Source organism: Eubalaena glacialis, chromosome 7 (assembly GCF_028564815.1).
Source record: "Eubalaena glacialis isolate mEubGla1 chromosome 7, mEubGla1.1.hap2.+ XY, whole genome shotgun sequence".
NCBI classification, from domain to species: Eukaryota; Metazoa; Chordata; class Mammalia; order Artiodactyla; family Balaenidae; genus Eubalaena; species Eubalaena glacialis.
In genome coordinates, this window is record NC_083722.1 from 22844203 (window position 1) to 22863061 (window position 18859).

Genomic DNA, 18859 nt, shown 5'->3' on the forward strand with positions numbered 1-18859 from the left:
ATCCAAAGAAATATTACTAAGACTGATGTCAAAGACTTACTGCCTGTTTTTTCTTCTAGGAGTTTTACAGTTTCAGGTTTTATATTTAAGGCTTTAATCCATCTTGAATTTAGTTTTGTGTATGGTATAAGAGAGTAGTCCGGTTTCATTCTACAGAGTGAAGTAAGTCAGAAGGAGAAAAACAAATACCGTATGCTAACACATATATATGGAATCTAAAAAAAAAAAAATGTTCTGAAGAACCTAGGGTCAGGACAGGAATAAAAATGCAGACAATAGAGAATGGACTTGAGGACACGGGGAGGGGGAAGGGTAAGCGGGGACGAAGTGAGAGAGTGGCATGGACATATATACACTACCAAATGTAAAATAGATAGTAGGAAGCAGCCACATAGCACAGGGAGATCAGCTCAGTGCTTTGTGAGCAGCTAGAGGGGTGGGATAGGGAGGGTGGGAGGGAGACGCAAGAGGGAGGCGATATGGGGATATATGTATATGTATATGTATAGCTGATTCACTTTGTTATAAAGCAGAAACTAACACACCATTGTAAAGCAATTATACTCCAATAAAGATGTTTAATTAATTAATTAATTAAAGAAAGGAAGTTCCAATGCTTTGATCAGATGCAACAAGAGGTCATCTTTGTCCACCTCACAATTCCATAATTGCAACTTTCCCTTGTCATTTCTTTTTTTTTTTTTTTAATTAATAGCTACTTTATTTATTTATTTATTTATTTATTTTTGGCTGTGTTGGGTCTTCGTTTCTGTGCGAGGGCTTTCTCTAGTTGTGGCAAGCTGGGGCCACTCTTCATCGCGGTGCGCGGGCCTTTCACTATCGCGGCCCCTCCCGTTGTGGGGCACAGGCTCCAGACGCGCAGGCTCAGCAGCTGTGGCTCACGGGCCCCAGTTGCTCCGCGGCATGTGGGATCTTCCCAGACCAGGGCTCGAACCCGTGTCCCCTGCATTAGCAGGCAGATTCTCAACCACTGCGCCACCAGGGAAGCATTAGCAGGCAGATTCTCAACCACTGCGCCACCAGGGAAGCCCCCATTGTCATTTCTTTTATCCTTCATTCAGAAGGGATGTGAGCAGGATGAGTACAAACACCTCTGCGGTGACTGAATTCATTCTTACCGGTTTCTCCCACCTGGCCGAGCTCCAGAGCTTGATCTTCTCTTTCTTTCTCACTGTCTACCTGCTCACGGTGGCTGGCAACCTCCTCATTGTGGTGCTGGTCTCAGCTGACGCTGCCCTCCAGACCCCCATGTACTTCTTCCTTCGAATCCTCTCAGCCCTGGAGATTGGCTACACGTCTGTCACCAACCCCCTACTGCTTCACCACCTCCTCACGGGTCAGCGCCACATCCCTCGCTCTGGCTGTGCTCTCCAGATGCCACGGAGTGTTGCCTCCTGGCAGCCATGGCCTATGACCGCTATGCAGCCATCTGCAAATTCCTTCGCTTCCCCCTGCTGCTGAGCTATCGGATGTGCCTGTGTCTAGCTGGGTCAGCGTGGGGCTGTGGAGCAATGGTGGGCCTGGGCCACACCTCCTTCATCTTCTCCTTGCCCTTCTGTGGCCCCAATGCCATCCCACACTTCCTCTGTGAGATCCAGGCTGTCCTGCAGCTGGTATGAGGGGACACCTCACTCAACGAACTGCAGATTATCCTGGCCACTGCTTTCCTCATCCTCTGCCCCTTTGGCCTCATCCTGGGCTCCTATGGGAGTATCCTGGCTACTATCTTCCGGATCCCATCTGCTGCTGGCCGCCCCAAAGCCTTCTCCACCTGCTCCTCCCACCTGGTGTGGTCTCCCTCTTCTATGGCACTGCGATCTTTATCTACATCCGCCCTAAGGCCAGCTATGATCCCGTCACTGACCCTCTTGTCTCCCTCTTCTATGCTGTAGTCACCCCCATCCTCAATCCCATCATCTATAGCCTCCAGAACACTGATGTCAAGGCTGCTCTAAAGAGAACCATCCAGAAAATGGGGCTGGCAGAGGTTTGACAAAGGGTGACTGACGAGGACTACCATTCCCAGTCAGCCCCAAATCACCAAAGAGGAAGCATGGTTCTTATCTTGGGAGAGGGCAGCTTGTCAAGAAGACAATGTTGCCTTTAAAGAACTATTGGAGTCAAACCCCTCTTCCAACTCCTGCGACACACACACACACACACACACACACACACACACACACACACACACACTATTCTGCCTTCTGTTGTAAGAAACAGGACAAATTTAGGATGGAGGATCAACTTTACAAGCAGAGCAAGTTGACAACTAGGAAAACGTTACAAAATGTCATCTTCACCAGACTATCAAGGTAATAAAATTTCCAGCAATAGTAATGATCCTTAAAGTTATTTGACATTTATATATCCTAGGTAAGGCATTTATTTTCTGGGTGGTACTGATAATTAGTACATTAGCACACATAATTATATCTAATTAAATCCATCACCAAGTAAAAAGAAAAGCCCTGAAGAAGTGAGGGCAGTGAAAAAAGTTTCAATAAAAGTAAGCTCTTATGGAAATCAGTATGACAGAGTGGTTAAGAGAATAGATTATAATGTCAGACTGTAATTTAAGGCCATAATTCTTCCAAGTGATTACCTGTGTGATAATAGGAGAATTACATAATCACTCTGAGCCTTAATCTATTTATCCATAAATTTCGCATAATAATGGAGTCTGTTTCTTTGGGTTTTTTGAAGCTTGTTAAATAGCCAAGCTTAATATCGCACACAAAATAGTGCCTCTGTAAATGTTTTTATTACAGAGCCAGACAGATCAGTACAGAGGATAATATCCATCCCACATTGGGCGCCTTTGTTGGGGTAGAGAAGGGTATTCTTGGAGTGTCAATGACCTCGGGAACCAAGACTCAAAAGAGAGTGGAGGAAGAAACTGCACACGCTACTGCCACCCAGCACAGACATAAACCAAAGACAGTCAGGCCACTGTAGAGTACATATAATGGCAAAGCACGGAAGAGTCAGAGACACACAGAACAAAGAAATGAGATGAGCTGAGACAATCAGAAAAGATGTCTCAGGGGGGCAGGTATTCACTAATCATTAAAAATATAATCCACACCCCTTTTCTTATACCCAACACTTTATTCAGTTTTACAAGCATTTATTGAAGGCTTTCCATATGCTCATTTTCCTGCTTGGCACTGTGGTGTATACCAAGGAAATACAGGGTGGTGATTTTGCCCAGATGGTGCTTGCTAGCTGGTTGAGGAAATCATGCTCATTCCCATGAATGTTTCAGAGGACAACGCAAAGTAGAGAATATTCAAAACACTAGGTGAAGAGACAATAAACAGTTACTCCCTCGTCTCCTACCCCACAGAGGAATAGTATGGTCCTCCCTGGGGTCATGGAACTGTCTGGCTCCTTGACTTTTGAGGAATTCAACCCAGTCCCTAACATATTCCTACAGTCTATATACTTATCAATGAGTAAAATCTCAGAACTACTGTTCCTTATCACTTATTGAGACATCCTTTGACAGGGACAATATTTAGGAAGGGTTGGCTAGAGGAGTGGTAATACAGCTTTTCTTCTGATATCTAAAATCTTATCTCCAGACTAAAGCAGACCAAGAGACACCTGCACATCTAAAATGCATTATATCCCATCTCCTAGTCATCTCTAACTATCCTTCATAGAATTGTTCTTGCTAAATAGTGCTTTGGCATTCTACCATTGGTTTACATTGGGGAAGACTACAAGAAGCAACATTATGAAACCCACAGAGGAAAAACTTCTCTCACATCTCAGTGCTAGGAATAACTGTACTTATGTAAGCAATAACTTTTTTTCTAACAGCTTTATGAGAGTACAATTGATGTATAATAAATTGTATATATTTAAGTGTAAAATTTGATATGTTTTGATGTATTATACACCTGTGAAACCATCACCACAGGCATGACATAAGCATACTTAAGCCCCTCAAAGTTTCCTCATGCCCTGTTGCAATTTCTCCCTTCCACCCCTCCCTGCATTCCTCATTCCCAAGCAACCTCTGATCAGCTTTCTGTGGCTATAGATTATGTTGCTTTTTCTAGAGTTTTACATAAATGGAATCATAAAGTATGTACACTTTTTGTGACTTCTTTCATTCAGCACAATTATTTTGAGAGTCATCCATGTTGTGTGTATCAACAGCTCATTCCTTTTTATTGCTGATTGTTATTCCATTATATGGTCATATGACAATTTGTTTGTCTATTAACCTATTGATGGAAATTTGGGTTGCTTTCAGTTTCTGGTTATTACAAGTAAAGCTGCTCTGAACATTTATGTGCAAGTCTTTGTATGCTTTTATTTCTCTTCGGTTAATATTTGGGTGTGGAATAGCTAGATCATATGGAAAGTGTTTGTTTAACTTTTTAAGAAACGATGTAATCACTTTGCCCTGTTTGCATGACAGCTAGTAAACTTAAAGCCAAATTTGTAACTCATTTCCAGGAAATGTACATTCCCTCACAGTGTACTTTTGAAATACTCGTCTGATATCTGACTTCACCTTATTTTTTCTAGTCTACAATTTTCTTTGTGCAGTCTACCTCATCCTTATTTTGTACATAATAGGTAAAGCTTGTTAAAGTTTTTCTGGAGCAAGATCTAGGGTCATGAGCATGCAAAAGACAGCAGACGGGATAGCTGAAAGGAAAAGCCTGGGTTAAGACTGAAAACCTGGGTGAACGAACATCTCCCCTCAACTACTAAACTCTTGACCCAGTGCAGACTCCTTTCATCATCTCTCTGGTTTTCAACTTCATCATCAATAAACAGTAGGGTTGGGCTTCCCTGGTGGCGCAGTGGTTAAGAATCTGTCTGCCAATGCAGGGGACACGGGTTCGAGCCCTGGTCTGGGAAGATCCCACATGCCGCGGAGCAACTAAGCCCGTGAGCCACAACTACTGAGCCTGCGCGTCTGGAGCCTGTGCTCCGCAACGGGAGAGGCCGTGACAGTGAGAGGCCCGCGCGCCGCGATGAAGAGTGGCCCCCGCTCGCCGCAACTAGAGAAAGCCCTCGCACAGAAACGAAGACCCAACACAGCCAAAAATAAATTAATTAATTAATTTTAAAAAAACAACAACAACAGTAGGGTTGAATCAAATGAGCTCTATGTCAAGTTTGAGCTCCATTATTCTATGCCTATTTCCCCAAGGACTTTCTGCTTCTTGTGGCTGATTCTCACATAAAGAACCAAAAAGAAGATCATGGTGGGGACTTCCCTGGTGGTCCAGTGGTTGAGACTTCGCCTTCCAATGCAGGGGGTGTGGGTTTGATCTCTGGTCGGCAAACTAAGATCCCACATGCCTCGGGGGCCAAAAAACCAAAACATAAAACAGAAGCAATATTGTAACAAATTCAATAAAGACTTTAAAAAAAAAAAAGGTCCACATCAAACGATCATGGTGAATGCTCCCTCCCCATCATTGCTACCAAGGGATATTGAACTACACTAATCCTGGCCAAATATGTTTGTTCACTTGGTTCCCATGGCAAATACCACTCAAAATAGGCAGCAAGTTTCTAAATTCAGAACTATGACCCCAGATCTAAAAGAATTCAAGCAGACAGGTTTCTGTTTATTCACACAGAGATTTCTAGCAGAGAGCAGACATGCATGTACTCATCAGAAAAGAAGGAAAAGACACAGGGAGGAGCCAATTATTGGAGAGATCTCTGGATGGCCAATGTCCACCTTCACCCAAGGTTAAGGAAGCAAACCAAATGACACCTGCTCCCCAAATCCAGTGTGCCTTCTTCCCCGTCTTTCTGATGGATGCTCACCATATCTGGGTGCTGTTATCTAAGCAACAAGCGTCCCATCTAGAAAATATCATCTGAGGTTGCAATATCTCACACAGGCCCTCAGCTCGGTGTCTGGGTGAGATCTCCTAAAGAGGGGAAAGTCTCATCAGCATCTGTGTTGTTATTAGGAGGCAGTCCCAACATCGTGGTGGGTTTGCAAACCAGGCACATGCACTAAAAACATTAACACAATGGCCTAACAAGGTGCCTGAAATGCACTCTTAAAGACTCATAAAAGCCCTTCCCTTTGAATCACAGATAATTTTTTACTTCAGGAATTTCTGAAAAGGTGCATCACTTGCATCGTTTCTCATTTACAGCTTAAGATAGAGTTCTAGGAGCGAGACGCCTCAGGACTTGGAACCCAGACAGGTGGAGAAGCCAAAACAAAAAGGAAGCATCCGGAAGGGTGGAAAGGTGGCCAAGTTCGACTTTGTCCATGTCCCAGTGTACCCCAGTCAACAATAAGTCTTCTCTTGGGTAAGCCGGACCTCATCTGGGCTCTCCTTTCCTAGCACCTCTCTGAGCTTTTCCTGATGACCTAATGAGGCAACAGATAATTTTATAGCGCGCCCCCTTGTGGTCAGGGACATGGACCAGATTACCCCCACCTCTTCCACACAGTTTGTACAGACTGGAACACCCCGATCACCTTTGATTTGGAGTTGGGTGGGAACCTGCAGTGGTGGAGCTGAGAGCTCAAAACTATTGGCTTTTCATTACACTAGGACAGTGGTTCTCAAAATGCAGTCCCCCAACCAGCAGGAACGACATCTCTCAGGAACTTAGAAATGTAAATTCTGAGGTGCCTCCCCAGACCTACTGACTCAGGAATTCTGTGGGTAAAACGCACCTTAAAGACTAAAATTACTACCCTAGACCTTAGCTCAGGGGATAGTTGCTACGATATTTCAGGGTCAGGGCTTGCCCTCCAGAACACTGAAGATGCAGTTCTCCACCATGGTCACACGGTGGCACACACCAATCCTGACATCCTGACTTTTTTTTTTTTTTTAATGACTGGTCATACTGGTGGAGGATGCTACTGAACCAGTCATTATTTTGTTTTATTTATTTAATAATTTATTAATTTATTTTTGGCTGCATTGGGTCTTCGTTGCAGTGTGCAGACTTATTGTGGTGGCTTCTCTGGTTATGGAGCAGGGGTTCTAGGTGCGTGGGCTTCAGTACTTGTGGCACGTGGGCTCAGTAGTTGTGGCTCACGGGCTCTAGAGTGCAAGCTCAGTAGTTGTGGTGCAGGGGCTTAGTTGATCCGTGGCATGTGGGATCTTCCCCCACCAGGGATCGAACCCATGTCCCCTGCACTGGCAGGTGGATTCTTAACCACTGCGCCACCAGGGAAGTCCCCATTCTGACATTTTTAACTTAAGTGCACTGTATCTGCATCGCTATAGGGAAAGGTCTCTGCCCAGAACTTGGTGGGCTCCTGAAAAGTTAAGGAGAATTAGAAAGTCAAAATGAAAGTATTTGTAAACAATTACTTTAAACCAGTTCCCAAGACTGCACAGGAAAGTGGGGTTGGTCCAAATAATTCATCTAGAAAGAGAAATGCTGGCTTCCACCAACCACAAGCTTAAAAATAATTTTCTTCCAGTGAAAAGACACCTTATTGAAGGGAAAAGCTGGTGCACAAAAAAACATATGAGAAGCACCAACCTCCAGGAGGTGCATCCAGTGGAATTTGGTAATAAATTTCACCTCCAGAAAGTCTGATTTTCCAGTTGGGGGACTGAGCAAAGAATGGTATTTCCTCAACAGGGACCTACTGTATAGCACAGGGAACTCTGCTCAATGGTATGTAACAACCCAAATGGGAAAAGAATTTGAAAAAGAATAGATACATGTATATGCAAAACTGAATCACTTTGCTGAAGACCTGAAACTATCACAACATTGTTAATCAACTATACTCCAATATAAAATAAAAAGTTAAAAAAAGAAAAAAAGAACGGTATTTCCACCCTCACCGTATTACCTCTGACACCTCTTCAACCAGGAAACATGAAGTGCTGAGAGGAAGCTGGGCCATTAATAGTCTCCACCACCATCACCCTTGGGTTTGGCATCCACCCCCAGTTTTGAGTTGTGTGAAAGACAAAAAGTGTTGTTTGGTTGGGGTTTTTTTGTTTTTTTTTTTTTAATTTCTAGTCACCCAGACTCCCACCACATCCTGCCCTGATGTAAAACTTAGGCAGGAAATTCCACCAGTGAGGCAGAGTTCAACTGTAAAGAAAACACCACGCCCCATACCACCAACGTTCAGAAATTTGGCACACATCAACTGCAAAGCAAAGATTTGGGAGGAGGGAGGAGACAGCAAGTTGATGATGGGCTGATGCAAATGAGGACATGAGCTGCAGGGCTCAGAAGGTCATTTTGGGAGGATGGAAACATGACAGGGGGACCTCTTCAAAAGGGGGCCACCTTCTCCTCCCTCTTTTAACATCTCCCATGAGGTAGACCAGGGGCTCCAATGAGTGACTAACAAATGGGAGTAAAAACCCTAGAAAATCAGTTGGATGAGAAAACTCTACAAAGAGGTTTTACCCTACCCTGTACCGCCTGTCATGCTCCTGCGCCATGCCTTCTGCTCCCAGATCATTCCCCGGGGACCCAAGAACCCAGGGATCAGCTGTCTGGTGTTCTCTGGGACTTCCTACATTTCTGGGGGGCATGGCAGAGACTCTGAAGAGGAAGGAAGGACAGAGGCCTGCTTAAAAACCCTACTTAGTCACCATGCAATCCCAGGGATTTGCCTGAGGGCCACTAGATCCCTGGAAATGCTGACCAAAGAAAATCAACTTGAGCTCTCCTACTTCACCCCCGTTTCTAGTAGGGCCCCAAATCTTCCCTTGACGATTCCCACTGAGAAAGGGCGAAGCCGAGGTCTAGGCTCCTGGAAATGGGTCACCTCTGCTTAGCCCCAGATAAGAGCTTCAGGCTTCGGTCCCAGGTCTGGACAGGCCGCAAAGTGTCGCCGCAAAGTGTCACCCCCAGCCGCCTGTCCACCCCATGCAGCTTCTGGTGCGGGATGAGGCTGGTCTTCTGCCTGAAGCTCCTGCCGCCCACGCCGCAGCCTTAGGGCTTCTCGCCCAAGTGGACCCTGCGGTGCGCGAGCATCTGCTGAGGCTCTTGTCGCAGCCGTCCCCAGCCACCTGGACGCTCACCCGCGTGCGCCCTCTGGTGCGGGATGAGCCGCGAGCTCCGGCTGAAGCTCCGCGCGCAATCCCGCCACTTGCAGGGCTTCTCGCCCACGTGGACCCGCCCGTGCGGAACGAGGTTGGCGCGCTGGCTGAAACACTTAGTACAATCCCCGCCCTTGTAGGGCCTCTCGCCATTGTGGATGCGCCAGTGCTTGACCAGACACTGGGCAAGACAGAAACACCTGCGGCACGCTGCAACGGTAGGGCTGCTCGCCCGTGTGGACGCGCTGGTGCACGAGTAGTCATGAGCTGCGGCCAAAGCGTTCCCCGCACAGCGCGCACCAGAAGGGAGGCTCTCCGTTGTGCCTGCCCAGATGGTGCGTCGGGTCTGAGCTCCAGCTCAGGCGCTGATTGCACTATGGACACTGGAAAGGCTTCTCGTCCCTGGGGCTGCGCTGCTGGAGGTTCCATTTGGAGAGGTGGCTGAAGTCCTTGCCACACTGCGGGCACTGGTAAGGCTTGGGCGGGTCTGGAGCAGAAAAGAGTCTCCAGGGACAGTCAATGGTAGTGCAGGGGATCAGTTGCTTGCTGTCTGAAGGGCACCAGTAGAGAACCTTGTCAGAAGGCTCCCCGGAGACCTCATCCCCACTGGGCAGGGCTGGGGAAAGGAGTCCCTGCCTCACAGCCCTCCCTGGGTGCGGCAGGGGTTTCATGCATGTCACCTGTGGGAGAAAGCAGAAGACAGGGTTAGAGATGGGTGGAAATGGACTGCAGTGTAAATCAGCAGATTGTGCCTTAGCACTGAGGCTAAGATTGACGCCTTAAGCAGATCGCTCAGTATCTCTAAGCCTTCTTCCTCATCTGTAAAATGAGAGAATCAAGACATACTTAACAGGTCTGTTAGTATGATTACAAAGCTACTTAATAAATATGTGCTGAATGGAGCACTTGAGAAAGTTAAAGGAATAAAGGATGCACACATTCAGGGTGTCCATGGTTACTTCAAACTCCATGATCTGGCTTCTCACCAGAAACTCAGACAATTCAAAAAGAAAACAAATATAGGTCAACTAATCTATGACAAAGGAGGCAAAGATATACGATGGAGAAAAGACAGTCTCTTCAATAAGTGGTGCTGGGAAAACTGGACAGCTACATGTAAAAGAATGAAATTAGAATACTCCCTAACACCATACACAAAAATAAACTCAAAATGGATTAGAGACCTAAATGTCAGACTGGACACTATAAAACTCTTAGAGGAAAACATAGGAAGAACACTCTTTGACATAAATCACAGCAAGATCTTTTTTGATCCACCTCCTAGAGTAATGGAAATAAAAACAAAAATAAACAAATGGGACCTAATGAAACTTCAAAGCTTTTGCACAGCAAAGGAAACCATAAACAAGACGAAAAGACAACCCTCAGAATGGGAGAAAATATTTGCAAATGAATCAACGGACAAAGGATTAATCTCCAAAATATATAAACAGCTCATTCAGCTCAATATTAAAGAAACAAACAACCCAATCCAAAAATGGGCAGAAGACCTAAATAGACATTTCTCCAAAGAAGACATACAGACGGCCAAGAAGCACATGAAAAGATGCTCAACATCACTAATTATTAGAGAAATGCAAATCAAAACTACAATGAGGTATCACCTCACACCAATTAGAATGGGCATCATCAGAAAATCTACAAACAACAAATGCTGGAGAGGGTGTGGAGAAAAGGGAACCCTCTTGCACTGTTGGTGGGAATGTAAATTGATACAGCCACTATGGAGAACAATATGGAGGTTCCTTAAAAAACTAAAAATAGAATTACCATATGACCCAGCAATCCCACTACTGGGCATATACCCAGAGAAAACCGTAATTCAAAAAGACACATGCACCCGAATGTTCATTGCAGCACTATTTACAATAGCCAGGTCATGGAAGCAACCTAAATGCCCATCAACAGATGAATGGATAAAGAAGTTGTGGTACATATATACAATGGAATATTACTCAGCCATAAAAAGGAACAAAATTGAGTCATTTGTTGAGACGTGGATGGATCTAGAGACTGTCATACAGAGTGAAGTAAGTCAGAAAGAGAAAAACAAATATTGTATATTAACGCATGTATGTGGAACCTAGAAAAATGGTACAGATGAGCCGGTTTGCAGGGCAGAAGTTGAGACACAGATGTAGAGAACAGACATATGGACACCAAGGGGGGAAAACTGCGGTGGGGTGGGGATAGTGGTGTGCTGAATTGGGCGATTGGGATTGACATGTATACACTGATGTGTATAAAATTGATGACTAATAAGAACCTGCAGTATAAACAAACAAACAAAACAACTAATACTAAACTTTCATTGGGTTATTTGTATGGAAATATGTTAATATAAATGTTTCAGACATTACATGAAATTTCTAAAAATCTTATATGTTCTGGTATAATGTTATAAGTCATAATCCTAGTTATTACTTTAAAATGTATATCTCAGAAATAACTAATTTTCTTGTCAACTGCATTATTATGAACTTTCATCAAATCTTTAACCGTGGTCATTTTTAAGTCTTTTGTCATTTACAGACAGTTCTGGGTGTACTCTGATGCTTTTGTAAATATGTTCCTATAAAAGGGTTTCATCTTCAGGAAATTCATGGAAAAGACTCTGACAAGTACAGGTTTCTGGTACCTGACTGTACTGCTGAACTGAATGAATAAGCATTTTCAGAACTCTAATGAAAAACTGATGAGCTCATAAAAGTGCTAACAAAAGATCAAGATGAAAAAAAAAAAATTAATTACATGGGACTGAGTGAACTGATGAGGATGAGTATAATTTTTGTGACTTTCTGGTTGAATTTAAAAAAAGAAAAAATCCCACAAGAACTCAGAGGCAAAGAATATACAAATCAATTTTCACTGCAAAGTAAAGGAGCTGTTACAGTGGAGGATTACTGGACTGAATGTCAATATTATGACATAGTATGAGTGTGTTTCATGTTTGGTAATTGCAATCATTGTTGCTTTTGTTGTGGTCATCCATGTACAATGCTTGGTGTCAGTCTATTTATCTCTTGTAAAAATAAAATATAGTGTGTGTGAAAAAAAAAATATATATATATATTAAACCAAAGATTATGGAGTAAAAAAAAAAAAAAAAAAAAAGAAAACAAATATAAAGTTATTTTTACTTGGTTTTAGTAGGTTTAATTTCCTCATTCTGTTTGACTCATAATTATTTGGGGGTTGGGGAGGGTGAGGTGAAGGGGAACTTCTAAAATATCTGAGTGAGGCAGGTACTCAGCAAATACTCTTACCAACAACAACAAAAACAAAAAAATTTAAAACTGGACAAATTTGTCCAAAAGAACCATGCAAGAACTCCGGAAACTGACCAAATGCATCCAACAATTTGAGAAGTATTTATTCAAGAATACTTCCTAAACCTTAGCGAGAACCGTGGGTCTGTGTCATTTTAACCTGGAGCTGCTCCCATCACTTGCCCAGGTGTCTGGCCCCAAAATTCTGCCAGGGAAGGGGCAGGCCATGAAGATCAGCAGGGAAAGGGCTGACTTTATTTGGAGCAGAACAGAGAATATTCTGTGCCCAGGGAGTTGTCAAAATAATAGCAGTCTTAGTGGCCAATAATCAGGAAGACCATGTTCTCATCTAGCCTGAGATCTATATACTGATTGAGGAAAGCAACAAACCTGCAGATCAGCCAGAAATTTAACAGGGAGATCTAGAGAACAAGACACCCAAAGTGGGCCTTGATAAGATCCTACATGTCCCTCATGATCTGAAGCCTTCACACACACAAGGCTGCAGATAGGAGCAAGATACTCATCTGGGGCTGAACATGAGGCCTCGCAAACACAGAAAGGAAAAGCCAAGACAGATATACAAACTGCCTGAACTTTGAATGTGTTCTCCAAGCCACATAGAGCCATCAATCAAGGATGGAAGACTTAATGGCTCAAAGTGTTTAAGCACAACCTTTAACCAATTACTGGCTAACCAATAAGCTACATTGATCCAGGGAGATCTCTAAGAAACAAGTCTTAAAAATGAAAACAAAAATGTTAATACAGTGTGGCTAATAATGCAGGAAGAGAGAGCCCCAAGAATTAGTCCAGGCAAGTCACTAAACAAATAAACAATCAACAGCAAATGCCACCCTTGGGATCAGAATCCAGATTGGCATAATTATCTAAAATATCCAGTAATAAACAAAAGATTATGAGATATGCATAGAAAGAGGAAAGTGTGACCAGATATACAAGAAAATAAGTCAGTAGAAACCGTCTCTTACGGACCCCAGATGTTAGATTATCACAAAAACTTCAAAGCAGCTGTTATAACTATGTTCAGAAAACTAAAGAGAGTTAATGATACTATATCGTACATTTGAAAGTTAAGAGAGTAAAACAAAAGTTCTCCGCAGAAGGAAAATAATATGTAACCATGTGTGGTGATGGATGTTAACTAAATTTTGTAGTCATCATTTTGCAATATATACATGTATCAAACCATTACGTTGTACACCTAAAACTAATACAGTGTTATGTTAATTATACCGCAACCAAAAACAAATATTAAAAAATAAAATTTAACAAATAGAGAGAGAGAGTAACTAGGCTATGATAGGTATGAGCAGAAGGCCTTAGGGAAGCTCAAAGAAGGAACGCCTAGTTCAGACTCTGGGCTGCCCTTGAGGAGAAACCTGGATTCAGAATTCTGAGGGGTGAGTACGTGTCACTCCAGAGAAGCAGAGGATGGGAGTCCTGGCACAGAGAGGAGTGGGGTCAGTCAATCACATAATGGACAACTGCCAAGCACCTAGGGTAAGGCAGGGGAATGTGCCAGATGCTACAGGGAGACAGAGACACATAGTTGTCTGCTCCGGGTTCTTATAATCATCCCACTGATAAACGGAATGTTTATAAACGGAATAATTCCTGCCATATCAGTAAGCAAAGGATGTCACAGTCGTCAACGATTGCAGCCCTCCAACGTGAGCCAGTGAGCCCTGAGGAAACTCAGGGCTGAAAAGAATACCTGCCATCTAGCAGCTGTCAGACTGCAGCCACTCCCTGCGATGAGCGCTGAGGAAACTCGGGGTGTGAAAACACAGGATACTGGCCCCAGATGGCTGAGGTGCATATCAAAGGAATGATTTCAGTGAGCCCAGACTCTTGCATCTTCCCATGCATAGAAAAGAGCTAAATGCCTTAACTTGAGATAGCTGGTTTTCTTTAATTAACAATAATCTTTTGATGTTCAGACTACCTGCCCTTTGCTTTATGAAACTCCTATATAACCTGGCTCCCCCACCTCGCCTCCTCGGAGCAGTTTCTAAGAGTTATCCGAAACGCTGTCTCCCAGGCTGCTTCATTTTGCCCCAAATAAAACTTAACTAGCGGGACTTCCATGGTGGCGCAGAATCTGCCTGCTAATACAGGGCACACGGGTTCGAGCCCTGGTCTGGGAAGATCCCACATGCCGCGGAGCAACTGGGCCCGTGAGCCACAATTACTGAGCCTGCGCGTCTGGAGCCTGTGCTCCGCAACAAGAGAGGCCGCGCTAGTGAGAGGCCCGCGCACCGCGATGAAGAGTGGCCCCCACTTGCCGCAACTAGAGAAAGCCCCCGCACAGAAGACCCAACACAGCCATAAATAAATAAATAAATAAAAATTAAAAAAAAAAACTTAACTAGCAACTTTCACGTTGTGCATTTTTTTTAAGTCCTCACCACACACACACCTCCAGTGGAGCAGCATTTATAAAATGCAACTTAGCAACTGAGGAAATGCAAACAGCACCTGCTACTCCATCTTGCTGCCTGCTCCCCAGATTAGCACCTTTGGCAGCTGCAGAGACGTAACCACATCCAGAGAGCTGCTTACCCATGGGAAAATCTACATCAGGGTCCTTCAGGATGTACTGTGCACAGGAAATTCAAGAAAAGAGAAATGGATTTGACTGGGAGGCAAGCCCTTCAACTTCTGAAGTAGACTCTTGGGGACTTTTAGGCTCAGTCAAACTATGTCACCTCTCCTCTCAATTGATGGTTCTTACAGCTTAGGATTTTACTTGGAAATTAGAAATCCACTGTAAATCTCCTTTAAATAAGTAAAGGAACAAATATGTGAAAATAATAAAACATTAATTCTGAAATAGGGCCTAGAGAAAAACCCTAGAGTTAAAAAGACTTAGGCAGATACTGTTGCAGGAAGTTGAAACGTGATGAGATAAGAGATGTTCAGAAATGCTGGGGGGAAAAAAAAACCTTGGGCTGATGTGGTGAGTTTGCTTTAAAAATAGAGATAAACCACATTTCAAAGGCAAATAGAAACTACTTTGCGATTTTTTACTATTTTGTCTTATTCATATCTTGGGCTATCTTCCAGTTGTTCCCTTCCATTAGCATGAAGACTGGGAAGTGGCTCCATTTACTACATAAATATGTATAATTTGGTTTTGAGTTCCTCTAAACCTATCCATGAGCTACGGGACTCCCAAACGAACAAACAAAAAAAATGAGACACAAACACACATATAACTATACAATTATAAACACGTATATACACCGAGAGACATGCATATACGGATGAACTCTGTGAGGAAGGATGAGATACTCAGAGTTCTCTCAGTAGGCTAGCGGGCAATGATAAGGCTAGGTTATGGTCTGTGTACGTTTTTAGCTATTTAAAAATAAAAAGTCATCAAATGCATGACCTTCTCTTCCTTAGCGTGAGGCACAAATACATGCACAAAAAGATTCATGTATACACACATACTATAAAGGAGGATAATCTATATTCACTGTTCACTCAGCGTGATCTCAGATGTGTGACAAGTCAGTGAGCCTGCCACACTCCTGCCAGTGACCCATGGGAGCCAAGAAGTGCTGAAGACACCTGAGTGTACCCGCTCCGTCCCCAAGTCTCATCACCACATCACCTGCCAATGACAACATCAGGCCTCTCTGGTTCCATATTCTAACAATAGAAAGAACTTTCCCCACATTTCTTCCAACACTCAATCCAAGCTAACATATGTGGGCTTTAAAAAATCTCCAAAATGTCAAAAAATATATAGCATTTGGAATATAACAACCAGATGGCCCCAAGCTTAACTGAGCATCAAAATATTACTGGCCACCGTTGTCAAAAAAATTAAAAATACACGAGCTGATCTTAGTAGACACTTTGTTTTAAAGAACCTCAGAAATTGACTGTGGTTCCACTGTACCCTCCTGACACTCTGACATTCTCATTTTTAGAGACATTTTGGGCTACGTAAAAAAGACAGACATTGTCTCTAGACCTATATTGAACTAACTTTTTAAAAGGTCTGTAAGGAATACTCCAAAATGTAGAAAGAAGTTGTATCTGGGTAGTGGGATGGTTTTTAACTTCTTACACTTTTTGTATTTGCAATTCTTATACAATGAACAGGCATCACATTTGTATCAGAAAAAAAAAAAAAAATTAGTGCATCTCCCTTATACCCCTGGAACAAATCTAACTTCATACTCCAAATGATATCTTTCTCAAGACATGCTGATAGAGCTGAGGAAGCTCACAGCTCCAGCACACAGTATATTCCATAAATTCCTGCTGACTGAGCAGATCAAGAATTAGAATACAATAAGATCTGGATGGTAGAACTGTGAAGTATTGACAGATGAATCTCTTTTAAAGGACTCAGAGATAGTGAAACTGAATCCGGCCTCTGTACACCGACACCGAATTAAATCTCGAGGCAGAGTTTTGGGTGAAGTAGAAAAGAATTATTGCTTTGCCAGGCAAAGGGGGTCACAGCAGGCTAATGCCCTCAAAACTGTGTGTCCCAACCTGGAGGGCATAGTGGGGAGCTTTATAGTAATGGTTCAAAGAGGGCGTGATGAGCTCGTGGACCTTCTTCTGATTGGTTGGTGGTGAGGTAAGTGGGAGTCAGCATCAACTTTCTGGTTCCAGCTGGTCTGGGATCTACGTGCTTGTGGGCAGCATACCGTGTTAACCATTAACCTCTTCCAGCTGGTGGGGGCTTCAGTATCTGCAAAACAGCTCAAAGATATAGTTGTGTGTATCCCTTGAGGGAGAACCAGGACCTTGCCCCAGGGCTGCACTATTCCTCCCTTGTCTCCGCATCCCCTCCCTTCCCTGATTAACAACTGTTTGAACCTACTCGTTGGAACTCAGAGAAGGTTGTGGAGGCTGAATGAAGCCTATTTCCTGTAATCAAAGAAATGGGGGACACAGGAGGGCTTTTGTGCCCGGGAGCCCCACAGGGTCCTGCTCAGTATCAATAGCTATAAGTTGCATATAAACCCAGCAGATGAGAAGCCATATGGGCAGTGTCAACTACAAATTGGCACTTGCCATCTACCTCTACAAGGATTAAATCATTAAATCAGCAGCTGCTGACCTTCAACACCCCCTGAAAGGAATTCAGGGTGATCAGGAATGAGGCACCCTGTGCTCTGAGAAAAACTGGCAGAACAGGTAGATATTTTCAGGCGCTGATTTTATGAGCCCAATTCTTGCATCTCCTCATATCTAGAAAAGCACTAAATTCCTTCATGGTGACGTCTGCTCCTCATGACTTGCAGTAACCCTCACGAGAACGTCCGCAAAAATATGTGCTTGATTGCATGTATTCCCTCTTCACCAAAATCACATATATATTGACCTTCCCCCCCTACCTCTTTGGAGCAGTTTCTCAGAGCTATCTGAAATGCTGTCTCCCGGGCTGCAGTCCTCATTTTGCCCCAAATAAAACTTAACTCACAACTCTCATGTTGTGCATTTTTTTTAAGTTGACAGCAGCATAAGGCACTGATGCAGAATGACAGTTCCAGGGTGAGGAGGTCTACGTGGCAAACGCCTTTGAGAGCAGGGACCAATGATGGGAGCAGCACAAGGCAAAAGACTGTGTTTGGCAAAGTTGAATTTCCAAAAAAAAAAAAGAAATTAGCAAATGGATGAGTAGACTGGTAAGAGAATATATGACTATGGAAGAGAAAATAAAGAGTAGATTTGATTTCCCTCTCACACAATCCCTTCTCCAAATATTGAAACCCTCCCTTCTGCTCAGTTACTATACCTTGGATGCAGCTCTCTCACCTGCAAGAAAGGTTGGAATAAGCCCCAGATCAGGAGGTCTTGGGGCATCGAGAATCTATGGTTCCTCACGTTGCTCCAGCTGTGAGGTCAGCTCAGTTTTAGGAAACAAGAATTCTATTGGATCAATCGGAAGATCAAAAAATCCTTACTGAGCTATGTACAGCTACTATGCCCTACATTCTATGCACCTTGACACTCTAAAAAACAAAATTCAAATAGTCCTTATTCAACTTGTCTAACCTTGCCCTTTGAGCTACTGCCCCTCCACCAACTTAGGTCCACCTCTCTTATGTCCTACGTATATGTGGTCCCATTTCACTCGCTAAATTCTAGAATGGCTGCCGCTGGACCACAATGTCCTGGGTGTTGAGGATAGCTGCAACGGTAGGCTTGGGCCATGTCGTTCATTCAACATGTCTAACACCAACTTCTGTAACCACATCCACCGTCTCATGTTACCCTAACCTAACCAGGTAGACTAGTCTATTTACCAGTGTCCAGTAAGTCCACCTCCCTTTGAGTCTTTGCTCTCCCCTTCTTCCCACCTGGAATACCTTCTCTGCTTCTCCCCTCTCCGTAGTTTATTTTTCCTACCCATCTTTCAAGTTCCACCTTGCTTCCCATGAAGCCATCCTTGACGATCCCACACCACATAACACTTATTCTCTAGACCAGTGCTTCTCAGACTCTCTGTGGTGAAGGACC

General features: G+C 43.6%; 2 protein-coding genes across 2 annotated transcripts; one reads left to right on the forward strand and one right to left on the reverse strand.

Moving 5' to 3' along the window:
* The first annotated feature begins 1098 nt into the window (after positions 1-1098).
* Positions 1099-2014, forward strand: LOC133094364 (olfactory receptor 10C1-like). Its single transcript, XM_061194904.1, is given in 3 exon segments — positions 1099-1396; positions 1399-1806; positions 1809-2014. Coding segments are annotated over 3 exon segments (912 nt in total).
* Positions 2015-8946: 6932 nt separating this feature from the next.
* Positions 8947-9654, reverse strand: LOC133095666 (zinc finger protein 79-like). Its single transcript, XM_061197416.1, has 2 exons — positions 9615-9654; positions 8947-9377 (listed from the first exon to the last, which is right to left on the reverse strand). Exons 1-2 carry the CDS (start codon positions 9652-9654, stop codon positions 8947-8949), a joined length of 471 nt encoding a protein of 156 aa, XP_061053399.1.
* Positions 9655-18859: the final 9205 nt, after the last annotated feature.